Source organism: Polistes dominula, unplaced genomic scaffold, assembly GCF_049000335.1.
Source record: "Polistes dominula isolate Pdom_NZ unplaced genomic scaffold, Pdom_raw_medaka contig_18, whole genome shotgun sequence".
Classification (NCBI taxonomy): domain Eukaryota; kingdom Metazoa; phylum Arthropoda; class Insecta; order Hymenoptera; family Vespidae; genus Polistes; species Polistes dominula.
The window spans coordinates 4,810,772-4,825,176 of NW_028301164.1; the positions used below are offsets into that span (position 1 = coordinate 4,810,772).

At 33.5% G+C, this 14,405-nt stretch overlaps 1 protein-coding gene across 2 annotated transcripts; it reads left to right on the forward strand.

Moving 5' to 3' along the window:
- Nucleotides 1-917: 917 nt before the first annotated feature.
- On the forward strand, nt 918-13,581 carry puf (ubiquitinyl hydrolase 1 puf). 2 transcript variants are annotated; one of them, XM_015330261.2, is made up of 13 exons: nt 918-1,383; nt 1,797-1,893; nt 1,995-2,322; nt 2,403-2,700; nt 2,794-3,540; nt 3,633-9,648; nt 9,739-10,456; nt 10,552-10,742; nt 10,850-11,027; nt 11,112-11,278; nt 11,362-12,032; nt 12,557-13,024; nt 13,118-13,581. In XM_015330261.2, exons 1-13 carry the CDS (start codon nt 1,341-1,343, stop codon nt 13,390-13,392), a joined length of 10,197 nt encoding a protein of 3,398 aa, XP_015185747.2. In that variant the 5' UTR covers nt 918-1,340; the 3' UTR covers nt 13,393-13,581. The 2 variants fall into 2 exon arrangements, with proteins under 2 accessions (XP_015185747.2, XP_015185746.2); XM_015330260.2 differs by having other exon boundaries at nt 919-1,383; nt 12,557-13,581.
- Nucleotides 13,582-14,405: the final 824 nt, after the last annotated feature.

Consider the following 14,405-nt stretch of genomic DNA (forward strand, 5'->3'; position numbering starts at 1 on the left):
TTCCATTGCTTTCTTCAGGGCAGTATCTAGTTTATTTCTCATATTTTGTTTAAAAACATTGGAAAATTTGTATTATCATTCTTTAATTAAAAGAACATCATTTTATTGAACTAAACTATTTCATTAATTAGAAGTAAAATGTTTTAATTATTTATCAATAGTTTTCTATAATTAATATCATTGGTAATGTTTCTTCTATTTGAAGTATTCAAAATTATATCCGATATTAAGCTTATATAAAAAAATTTGTTTTCTTATTACAACACAATAGATAATTAAATACTTTGATTATTACTATTCTATTTCATATAATACGAATAATTTGGTAGATTTAAAAAACGTTTTTATACAATCCTGAGATCGAACGATCGAAAGTTAAATCGGAAGTTAAATATAACAGAAAAATAGTTACTAAATTGTTAACTATCAACTGACAATCAATTTTAATTATATATAAATCTTTTGCATTATATGTATCTTATCATTACTTAAAAAGTAGGAAAAGTTATTCATTAAAGGTTAATAGATTTTACTTTTCTATATTTTATATTGATATATATATGCACTATCAACAATTATAGAATACTAATTGTAAAGGAAGATCAGTAATTATGTTTAATAAAAATTTCTAATAGAAGGAGCATCATTATATCGTTGCCTAGAGTTGACGAAAGCTAATTTATGAAAAGCATTTATTCATTTTCAATTGGAAATATTTATCTAAATTGTAAAAATAATATATCGTGGTAAAGTATAAATGTAATAATTACATTAATTATATAGTTCATATATAGTAGATATATTTATAAAATATTATATTTATTTACATATATCATGCAAATAATTTTATTATTTTACAATTTGTTTGACTAATATTTTCACTTTTTCAGTTAATATTCGTATAGTAAATAGAATTTTGAAATCCACGTTGCATTCATATAACATGGCGGCGATCAGCTGTGTTCTGTTATAATAGTATTCACATCGATAGAAAGTTCGGCTATCTAATCGAAATTGTTGTTGCTACTAATAAGAATTATTTTATATATGTGAATGTTATGTTTAATTTCTTCAAATCAATTCCATTTAATCTGTAATTAAACGAAATATAAAGAAAAGCATTGAAAAAACAAAGGTTTTCGCTTGAAGTAAGTTACAAGTGAATGCAGTTACGAGAAGAAAAGCAATATGGAGGCTAACGAATTAATCAACTGTTCAGAATAGTCAAAGAGATAGAAATGTTTAATAATATTGACACTTTTGGTAGTGTATGTTAGTGAAATCGAGTGATGAACTTAACGTGATTTTGAAAGCCTTTTCGTGGCTACAGTAAAATAATCATGTGTGATGTGTGCGTTGACTTTCATGATCTTCTGCTCTCTTGTAAGTATAATATACACAAGACTATTTTATCTTAACCTTTTCTATTGCTCTATATACATTTTCTGTATTAACACTGTTATAGGATTGTGATACAGAAAAATACTATGTGCATATATATGTATATAAATTATAGATATATGCATATATATATATATATATACACTTAATACATACATACATACATACATACATACATACATACATACATACATACATACATACATACATACATACATACATCATATATATATATATATATATATATATATATATATATATATATATCCGATATTGTGTTATTTTATATAAAATCGTAGATAAATTTGAATTTGTTTAATTTATTTTGATTATATATTTTAATTTGATATAAGTTTTAAATATATATTAAGAGAAATAATGTGTTTTGTATGCAGATGATGATCGAACGTCGAAAGAGCAAGATGTATTAACTACTTTATGTGTAACTGATGTGGATACTACTTTACATTATGTTAATCAATGGGTACAAAGGTATATGATTCATTTACAAAATTATGCATCTTTCATACTATATTCATACTGTATTTGTATCTTGTATTTAATAAAAAAATAATAATTTGTATAATTTGTAGACAATGTATGTGTTGTTATCGAGAAATTAAAAATTTTGATCGATTCATACGACTAACTCAAAGTATCGTTTTCTGCACATTACAACAATTACAAACTATACATCAAGATGGACAGCAGGATAATACAAAAGAGTCAGCCAAAGAAGAAAAAGAGGAGAAAGAGAGCACAAATAAAGGAAATACAAGCGATAAAAATCAAATATCCAGTTGGTCTCAACAAGACAGAGAAAAATTATTTCATCTTCTCTCAAAAATATTTTTACTCAATTTTCCTCTTTATATTGCAATGAAACATGGAGGTGCTATAAATCCATTAGCTCCAGTTAAGGTAATATATATCATTGTAATATATTATTTAAAGTTATTCTTATTTATTTATTTATTTATTTATTTGAAATGTTTACAAAGGATGAAGGAGGTTATTGCGAGCCTCATGACCCTGAAGTACCAGCACCTTTGATTCGTGCAGTGTCTATATTTTGCCATCAGGGTGGTTTTAATTTAATGTCTGGCTGTTTTGATATGGATAATACACTGCCTGTTAGCCTAGCACATTCTATGGTTGCAGTTATTTGTAATTTAAAACTTTGGTTAAACTACGGTAGTGTTATTCAATTATTTATACCTCTACGCAGTCGAGTTATGAAGTACATGTGCCGATTAGGAGATAAAGAATTACGCACGCCAGCAGTCAGGACTATGGCGGGTAAGCAGTCACAATATACAGACAAAATATAATAAAAATGATAACATTTTTAGCTGTAGAAATTAATGATTGAATGTATTTTGATGTTTTAAGATTTCATGTGGAGTGCAGTTAAAGATCCGATAGATGCGGTATTACCAAGCTTCGATAAAGATGGATTAGATTTGGCCTTTAAATATTTTACCAGCACAACTTTAACTATGAGATTGGCAGGAGTAGCTCAAATTAATGCCCATATTACTGCATTTAATGAACTTTGCAATAGCGAGACAGTCGCTGAAGTTGAACAAGTAGGCCATGCCTTAGCTGCATGGTTGACTGAAAATAATATTATAGCTCATATATTTGGACCAAATTTACATGTAGAAGTTATTAAACAAAGTCATATTGTATTAAGTTTCTTAGCTATGGAAGGTAGAATTACATCTTCAGATATGGATACGATTTGGCAAGCTGCACAATTAAAACATTGTGGTCGTCCAGTATATGATTTATTGGCACCATTAGTCAAACATTTAGCACCTACGCCTGTTCTTCATTTATACTCTTTACTGGGAAAATTAGAGCCTAAAGATCACACAGAGCAAAGTTTGTTTTTAGCATCGGCATTGACCAAATTTATTTGGACATCTGGTGGTTCGAATTATTCAAGAAGTTTAACTATGAAAAGCAGAGAACTTTTAAGAGGTGTTTCAAGTGGTGTTGGAGGAAGTAGTAGTAGTGACCCAAGTGGTATGGATGGTACTAGTCCTGACGATGATGAAGAAGTACCTAGTCCTGCTTTATCCGATGGTCCGTCTCCGAGAAAACAAGCAAGAGGAGATAGTAGTGATGGAGAAGGTATATTAATAAATATTTTCATGATGTCTTTCGATAATACAAAAATATAAATTAAAGGAATATTATAATTCATATAATATCATTGTTATTAGGTCCATTTAAAGGTAAAAGTTTGGAAAGCATTCCTGTTGAATCTAATTTAAATGAAGTGGAAGATCCTATTTCGGAAAAATCCGAATGTAATACAGAATTAACAAAAGACAACACACCTAGTGTATTGCATGATGATACAAAGGATAAACAAAGCTGTTCTGACGTGGAAGCAGATACAGAAAAGTCTAATACAGAAGAACCAATAATCCATGAAAAGAAGAAAAGAAAAGTATTGCGAAAAAGAAAGAAACCTCAAAAACGATCTATAACAACGGTTGAAAAAACATTAGAAGATATTGTTGGTCAAGAAAGTAGCATAAAGTCTAAAGAATCATTGACTAATAAAAGTAGAACAGAAGATGTATTGGATGGTAGTATTGAATCTGGTACGCTTACTTCATTGGATGAATCAAAAGTCGTTGATACCCTTGACCGAGTGAAGCAACAAGCTATGGCCTTAGATCCAACTGATCAACAAGTGCCAACAACAGCATCATTGTTGAGAAGAGCAAGCAAAAATAAATATATGTTATTAGTAGGGCACAATGTAGACAGAGCACCCGATTCTGCAGATACATCTCATGATGAAGATGATAGCAATGTAGCAGGAGTATTAGCTGCCGCAGATGGTCCAGGAGCTGTTATATCTGAACTTGCTGGATTAGTTCATGCAAGTGGACCTAGTTTTTTACCTTCTGGATTAGATGAAATGCTTTCCGATGAAGAAGGTTCTTATAGTAGCAGGATATCTAATAAAAGCGAAAAGAATATGGCTGACTTTGATGGAGAGGAAAGTGGTTGTGAAGAAGAATTAGCACAATTGGCAGTACGTCATTTGACAGCCATTCAAATGCAAACTTACCATCCGCATCATTCCCATCCAAGTATGACTATCAGAAGGTCCGTATGTCGTCCTACACAAGTACGAACAGTCCGCCAAGCAGTATCAAGATTGAATTCCCAATTTAATTTAGAGACAGTATGTAAACCAGGAAATACATTGTTGTGGGATCTTTTGCAAGATGATAAAATTGGCCAACTCGGAGAAGGATTAGCATTAGAGGCAGAGAAAGCATTATGTAATTTACTATGTTTTAATGTTGACCGTTTAATACCAATGAAATTTATTGAAGGTTGCTTAGAAAATTTAGCAACTAATCATTCTGTAGTTGTATCCTTAAGATTATTACCAAAGTTACTTGCAAGTTTCCAACAATTTGGTGCAATGGATGCGCATACCATAACAACATGGGCTGATCACGAACGTGGTATGATGAAGCATTTTTTTAATAATTTGAAAACATATACTAATAACGGACCAAAAAGTAGTTTATACTCGCATCAAACAGAAATTCAAGTTAGATTACAATTTTTGTCATCAATATTTTCTCCTTTGGGCTCACCAGACTGTTTCCGTTTAAGTCTTGAACAAGTTGATATATTATGGCAGTGTTTATCCCAAGATCCAACATGTGCCGATGAACTTTTTAGTTGGTTATTAAGCCAAGCAAAATCTACTGAGCAACATGCCCTTGGAATGGATACATTGAAACATTTGTGTATGCGTAAACTTCCAAGTTTGCCACCTGAAACCATAAGCATGACGGGTCTTAGCCTTTTCCAACAGTTATGTAATTTAGCACGTTTAGCTGCCGCACATTTGGATAGACCTTTAAGAGATGTTGATTCGGTTGGAATGGATTTCCTATGGAAAATAGCTTTGAAAGCAAAAAGCACGGATGTCAGTATGGCAGCTATTCAATATTTAAATGGCTATTACATGTCTAGACAATTATCTCAGGAAGCTGAGTTTGTTTCGCAATGTATGATGCATCTTGCTGCAGCTAGTGCAGATTTAGAAATAAATGAAGAAGCTAGTTTGCGTTGTATACAGAGAGCATTGCTATTGTTAAGAACACATCTGGAAGCATTCAGAAAGCGTTATGCATATCATTTACGTCGTTGGATACTAGAAGGTAGAGGTGCGGGAAGTCATATGGCCATGAGTATGTCAGAAAAAGGACAACATATAAGAATCCTCGTTCAACCTGCTGGAATACCAGAGAAAACAACGTTTACTCTTTTAAATACGGATTATGTTGCAGATTTGAGGGCAGAAGTTGCTAAGTGGTGGGATGATACTCAAAATAATCAAGATAAAGCAGCTACTTCTACAAATTCGGCACAAAATGCTAATTCAGTTTTAGGATCTCTCCTTACTGATGGCCCAATTAGAATGATTACGCAAGGTCAAGAATTAACGATTGAGTTTGATGAAAAAACATTGCAAGAAGTGGGATTTAAGGATGGACAATTAGTGTTCATTTCACCAGGTGCTGGTCGTAATAATACTGGCCGATGTAACAAAAGAGATATGGATTCACCGTCTCTATTACCTCCTCCACCAAGAGAATCTTTGCCAACGCTACTTTTATTGCGACCGCAATATTTTGAACAGCTTTTCACATTGATGAGGACACTCAGTGCGATGAAGGTTACGGTTAAAGGAGGTCAAGAAATTCCACATACGAAAGCTCAGGTTCTTTCTAGAAGAGTTTGGGATACATTAACTTTATTACCTACTAGTCCAACATTATTGAGAGGCTTTCAAAAATTGGGAGAAACATCTTTACCTGATTTATTAGATCCTGCCAGTCCTCAAAAATTAATGTACTCTTTATATATAGTTGAATCTTTAAGTAGAAGAGGAACGGAATGTCAACAATCGTCTGTTTCTTCCGCCTTAAGTTCATCGCCTATGCACGAAGGTGGTGGTGGTGATGCGGATAACAATCACGATGAGAAGGAAAAAGATGTACCATGGTCAACGGTGTTTGTACAACATGGAGGTTTGCGACATTTATTTGATATTTTCATGTCCGAATGTTTGGAACAAGGAGATGGTAGCGAATGGCAACAAGATTGCCTTGCAAGTTTATTAAAACAATTATGCTATCTTGGTGTTGTCAGAGAAGAGAAGAAGCGCAGTAAAGCAGATAAATTATTAGTACCTAAGCTTAGTGACGCTATGCTTTCCATGATGAATGTTAATACTGTTATGCCGAGAATAACAAGTATTTTGAATGAAGCATCATTACCGCGCGACCCAAATCATTACAAAACAGGTGTCTTTGGTAGATCTCAAGTAATACATTATACTATGGCATTATTAGTATGTTGGGTACATAGCGATCCAACTGTAAAACAAAGCTTATTCTTGTCATCTGAACCATTTGGAAAAACTTGGTTACGTCGTCTTGTATTAGAAGATCCCGAACCAGCTGTAAGAAGAGAAGTGTGTACTGCTTTGTATAGATTATGTTTGGGAACAACAGGAACAACGGAAAATGATAATTCAGAAGCATCTGGTCTTATTGTACCGATGCTTAACACGTTACTTGAACATCTCGTAATTGCAGAAGCTATGCAACCTTCCCACAGAAAGCCAGATTTACCGTTACATTTACATCCTGTTCTTGATGATGGCAAAGAACCATATGGGCCTGCTTGTAGAGATTATTTTTGGCTTGTATGTCGTTTAGTTGATTCTCTTCCGGAGGAAGCTATTAAAGATGGCTCGGATGATATGTCTAATGGAAGTAGTATAGACTTGGAAGCTTTGGCAATTAGAGTTATTGATTCTATTATCAATAGAGAACATCTCGAAATGCGACATAATACAGTGGAAGATGATGGCTTGGTTGGTTTATTAAATCTTGCATGTAATATCATGACTCATAATCCGCCTTATAAGCAAGGCAAAATCGGACAAAATTTATTACACGAAGTATTTGATTTTTTATTTGCATTGCCAAATCCACGATCGAAACATGTTCCGAAATGTAAAAGTTTAGTTTCTAGATCGGCAGCATTTGATTTATTGGTTGAGCTTGTTAAGTCTGCACCAGATAATTATTATATACTTCATGAGAAATTGTTGACTCAACATAGGCCTGGTCCACATTCTCCATATCCATGGGATTATTGGCCGCACGATGACGGACGGTCAGATTGTGGATATGTAGGGCTTACAAATTTAGGTGCTACCTGTTACATGGCCAGTTGCATGCAACATCTTTACATGATGCCTCAAGCACGTATTTCTATCTTAGGAGCTGATTGTAATAGAGCTAATAAACATCAACTGACATTACGCGAATTACAACGAATGTTTGCATATCTATTGGAATCTGAGAGAAAAGCATACAATCCTAGAAGTTTCTGTCGCGTTTATACTATGAATCACGAACCCTTGAATACAGGAGAACAGAAAGACATGGCAGAGTTTTTTATAGATTTGGTGTCGAAATTAGAAGAAATGACGAGCGATTTGAAACATTTAGTCAAAACTTTATTCTGCGGTGTAATATCAAATAACGTGGTCTCGTTAGATTGCGAGCATGTAAGTCGTACCCTTGAGGAATTTTATACAGTTCGTTGTCAAGTAGCTGACATGAGAAATCTCTATGAAAGTTTAGATGAGGTTACTGTCAAAGATACTTTAGAAGGAGATAATATGTACACATGTTCTCAATGCGGCAAAAAAGCAAGAGCGGAGAAGAGAGCATGTTTTAAAAAACTTCCACATATATTATGTTTTAATACAATGCGATATACTTTTAATATGGGTACAATGCTTAAGGAAAAAGTAAACACACATTTTAGTTTTCCTTTAAGATTGGACATGTCGGGTTATGTAGAGAAAAAATTGATGCCGCAACATTATCAAGAAGAAAGAAAAGCATCTGGTAATAACAAAGTTGAGAACAAAGAACATGCTGCTGCTTTGGATGCCGAGGTAGAAGAAGAATCTGAAGAAATGGATCATTATCAATATGATTTAATTGGCGTTACCGTGCATACTGGTACAGCTGATGGAGGACATTACTACAGTTTTATTAGAGATCGCACTTCTCCAAATAAAGATAAATGGTTTTTATTTAATGATGCCGAAGTTAAACCATTTGATCCTAATCAAATAGCAGCTGAATGTTTTGGTGGTGAAATGACTAGTAAAACGTATGACTCTGTTACAGACAAATTCATGGATTTCAGTTTTGAAAAAACCAACTCAGCATACATGCTTTTCTATGAGTGGTGTACTGATCCTGGTGATCAATTAAAAGAGGATGAAGCTACTGTTTCCAGTCCAACTAGTTTACGCTCGTCTTTCTTAAGTCATAAGCAAACGAATAAATTGCCTCCTTTAGAACTAAATAAAGAGCTAGAAGATTGGATATGGCAAGATAATATGCACTTTTTACAGGACAAAAATATATTCGAACACACATATTTCACATTTATGTGGCAAATATGTGGTTACATACCGCAAACATTGCTTTCCGTTCAACCGGATATTACAGAAATGTCCGCCGAACTTTCTACCTCTTTTTTTATGGAAACATTTATTCATGCTAAAGAAAAGCCTACCATGGTTCAATGGGTTGAATTGCTTACTAAACAATTCAATGGTTCTCCCGGTGCTTGTGCCAGATTTCTTGAAAGAATGGCTAGTAATTCATGGTGGCCTATACAAATATTAGTAAAATGTCCTAATCAAATGGTTAGACAAATGTTTCAAAGATTATGCATTCATGTAATTCAACGATTACGTGCTACAGAAGCACCTCTCTATCTGCTTTGTGACGAAGAAAATGATTTAACCACTGTTGGCACTCGATCGTGCGTAACGAGATTCGTTAGAATGCTTTTATCTTTGATGGAACATGCTAAGCAACATTTAAAACATCTTACAGAATACTTTAGTTTCTTATACGAGTTTAGTAAAATGGGAGAAGAAGAGACATTATTTCTTATACGAGTACAGGCCATTTCTACAATGGTAAACTTTTATCTGGGTCATAAAACACACGAGTTCGTTGACGCAGTTAGCGAAGAAGAAGAAGAAGAAGAGATTGTAGCGGTACCCCCGGATAAATTGAGACCAGCTTCGTTAGATAAAATGATTACGTTAATAGCAACATTGGTTGAGCGTAGTAGAGGAACGGATCATAGGTAAGAATCTAATTCTTATCTATTATAATAAATATTGTCATGTCATGTAACAGCGAATATTATTCAGACATATATTTTTCAATTTTACAGATTAACTTTGTCACCAACAGATCTAAGTGCAGTAGCGGGAGGTAAAGGATTCCCATTTCTATATCAGCAGACACGAGATGTCATTAATTTGAATCAAACAAGAAATTTAATTCAATCTTTGTGTCGATGGAATGATAGATTGGCCATACATATTGTGACAATGATTTTTCAAGCAATAACGAAACATAATGATTTATCTCATCCATTTTTTAAACTCTTGACATTGCTTACTGAAAGTTCAGGTCCTAGTGGATTACCTTGCATGACGCAATTAATTTTGGGCAGAGTATGGGAAGCAGCTAGAGTTGCACCTCATGGAGCTCTCGAATGGTTGGCTCTTGCTGTTACCAGAAGCAAACTTGCCCATGCGTGGGTTTTACAAGGATTAGATACTTGGTTGCAACATTTTCTCCTTGAACATTCAAATCAACGAGTTCGTTCCGCTGCTGCTTTTCTTTTAGTATCACTCGTACCTTCAACTCATTTTAGGCAAGGTTATCGCAGTGCCCATCGATTGGGATTAGGATGTAACACATCTAGAGAGTATCAATTATCTCCAGAAGCTACATTAATATTGCACCAGATTTATACTGCACTTTTAAGATTATTACAACCTGCAAGACATTATATCGATTTACAAACTCATGGTACAATGAAACTCACTGCCTATTTTGCATTGCTCACATATTGTGTTGTTTCTAAAACAGAGAAATTAATGGTATATATTTTACTTACGTATTACGCGATAGATTTTGTTTTTAAATAATTATACAAATAATTATACAAATAATTATTAATAATTATTTATTTCAGTTTGGACAATATTTAAATGATTTATGGACATTATTTCATCCAAAGCTTTCGGAACCAAGCATTCCAGTACATCATAACAAACAAGCTGTATTATTATTTTGGTATCACGTTTGCTCTGATTGTCCTGAAAATGTAGCAATGATACTCCATAATCCACATATAACCAAAAATATTGCATTTAATTATATACTGTAAGTTATTTTTTAACATCAACTGCGTGGATAAGCGCATTTCATTTTATCAATATAAAGCTAGATAAAATGAAATAATAAATGAATTTTATTTATATTTCTAATAGTGCTGATCACGAAGATCAAGATGTTGAATTATTCAATCGAGTAATGTTACCTGCTTATTATGGTCTGTTACGACTTTGTTGTCAACAATCACGAACATTTACGAGACAATTGGCTGCACATCAAAATATACAGTGGGCTTTTAAAAATATTACGCCACATCCTACTCAATATTCCACTGTAAGTTTTGACGAATTGATCGTAATAAAAATATGGCGTACAGATGATATATATTTAAATATAAAATATAATTTGTTCATCTAGGCTGTAGACGAATTGTTCAAATTGATGCAACTATTAGTTGCTAGGCATCCAGATCAAACAGAACAAGAAGAAGCTGAAATTGCATCATTTAGAAGAGGTACATTGTCTTCGTATTTACAAGGATTGGACGGTCGTTCCTGTTGGGCTACATTAATTTCTGCATTTCGGTATGCTCTTTTTCGATTATGCATTTATCTCATTGTTAAATAATACATTAATACATAAATTATGTTTTATCTCTTTTTGTCAGGATTCTTATAGAATCGGATGATGATCGTTTGTATGTTGTATACAATGGAGGTTTAGGTATGGCTCTTGAAGCTTTCCATATGTTACATATAATGTATCATGAAGCAACTGCATGCCACGTGGCTGGTGACTTAGCTGAATTAATAGCCATTATTGTAGAATTAGTCAGATGTATTCGTACAGCAAAAGATGGACCAGACGTGAGAAATGTTCTTTCTAATTGCAAGGAGTGGCCAGATGTTTTAAGAAAATTGGCAACATTATTGAATACGTATAATCCACCAGATATGCGTAATTTGGCAATCGATCTTTTGAAAGAACTTGTCATGCTCGTTCCTGCCGATGCTATACATGTTTTAGCACCATTATTATCTCATTGTCATGCAGCTCTTCAGGAGTCTCAAGCAGCTGTACCACCTGGGCCTTATCTTCCAAGGAGATCTACCCCTCCGGGAAAAATGCCTACAAGACCTGCTAGACCAATGGTGCAAATGGCAGTACCACATTCGCAACTTGAAGCATCCAAAGGAGTAGATGCAGATTATGACAGCGCTTTGCTTGAATTTTACTTACCATATCATGAATTAATTGATGTTATGTGCAGACTTGCAATCAATAATGATTGCATGACAGAAACATTGGTTAATTTAAGTGCTATGTTGGGATTTGAGGGTAATTATAATATATAATATTTAATCCTTTGCACTCGGCGCCATTTCGGACGTTATCTACCGAAGCAGCAGCAGCAGCAGCAGCTTGACGCTACTTTGTCGCGACGACAACGTATATTCTCTTTCTGCAGCCGTTATTATATTATAAGTATAATCTTGAAACTAAGTAAGGTATTGTGATGATGTTTAGTTTATTTGAATTTGTGGACATCAACAAACATTAGGTGTGCCGACTAATATGATATGATGATGATTTTCCATTTATCCTTAGTAACTATATTATATTTTCAATTATATTTAATATTTTTGACTATTTCAGTAAAAAACTACAGTGCAAAAAAGAATTGTCAATAAATTGCGGTAAAATATAAGTTCACTAATAAACTAATAAATGTGGTGTCACGGTATGACATTCGAGCCATATTTACATAGTCATTACTAGTGATAGTGATCATCGTTCCGAGTGCAAAGGGTTAAATGTAAATAATATAAATCATAAATTTGATGATAAATTTGATATTACAGGCGTTCCGTTACATTTGGCACTATTTCCAAGATTATGGTTGGATGTACATGCTGCCACACATATAGACAGAAAGCACATAGCATCTCTTCTTTGCTCTTCCTATACAGTGGATTATGTAGATGCTGTCTTGCTAGATGAAAGATCTTCATTAGGTGTACCTGCGATACATGCCTTCTTAAAAACTTTTTTCCCTAAACTCGCCAATCATGTACTAACTGAACAAACCTGCCTACTTATTGATAACTTAGTTAGTTCTATGACAGCAATGGTGGAAGCTGTTGATATCCAAGCATCTGCTCATAGACTAACTGGCGATTTACGAGCTTTAGCTCTTGTTTATAGTAGCAGTACAAGACTGAAATCACCTACTAGCTTACAGTCAGCTTTAGAAACTTTATTATCGCGTACTCGAACGATTAAAGTTAAAGAATCGAATCAACAAGAAGTAGAAGCACCTTCGAAAAAACGTAAGTTTAATGTAATCGATGACAGTGACCAAACTAAAAAGGAACTACATAAGATTACAGAAAATGATGAACAGAAAAACGTTTCTAACATAGATATTGAAGATAAAAATATCGTAGAGCAAAACGATTCGACTTGTCCTGATCCTACAGATGAAAAAAATACTTCACGACACAAGGATAATGCTCAAATGGAAACTATTACTACAAATGCCGGTTCAATATCTACAAATTTAGTTACCACTGTGACATCGAATAGCTGTACAAATCAATTACGATGTTCTTTAACTAACATGTCGCGACTTGAAATGTTAGAGAAGACCATTGTGGACTTACAAATGATTGTGCAATTACAACCGAAAAATAATTAGAGAGTTGCATGTCTTCGACCGATGCTTTTTGTGTCAATGTACTATATAGGGGGACTGACTTCACACCTATACGTGTGATTATTTGTGAAAATCAAGTAAAAGTTCAGTTATATCTCTCGCAATTGAGTGAAAGATTCTTAGTGCATCAGAGTACTTTGTAAAGGGGAAACACAAACAGCAGCAGCAGCAGCAGCAACAAAAAAAGAAACAAAAGAAAAAAGATAAAAAAGATACGTGTATACACATATTTGTATGTATGTATGTATGCGTGCGTGTGTATATCAATCACGATTTACTTTTTGACTGAATAACAATCATCTGCCGATAAAACGTTCGTTAATGCTGTGAGGTTAGATAGATATCTTATGGCACAAGATGTATACTTTTTAACACGTAACAATGTAAACCGCCCAGTATTCAGGAATGAAAAGTGCAAGAAATCTTGTGACACTGTTGCAAAAGATTTTAGGTCTATAATTGTCTTGCATTTCTACACTTCATCTCAAATTGGAATAGGAAGACAGGGTTTTTTAACTTGTGAAAATAATGTGGTAGCAGTGTCCTTTTGCTTAGCCTGGAAACTGTGTGTTTTTAAATATCCTTCAACTCGAAATAATTTTCACCAAATTTTTTCATTTCATTATTGTAAGATAATATGTACCACGTCTTTGCGTGGCTCTTTAAAAGTGTGTAATTCAATATCTAAGTTATTAAATAAGTACTACCTGACACATGTCGATGTGGATCTCCTAAATGTCGAAAGTCTAACTGAACTATTTCATTTACATATACTTGATGTAAAGAGAAATGTCGTTCAATATAGTTTCCTTTTATTTGTACTGTAAAATGTGTCAGTTGTATTATAAAGCAATGCATAATTCTCTCTTTCTCTCTCTTTTTCTCTCTCTCTCTCTCTCTCTCTCTCTCTATTTCTCTCTCTTGTGTGTTTGTAAAAAATATCCAATCAATAAGAATGATTCCAAAAAGTATGAAAAGTGTAACAAAACTACATA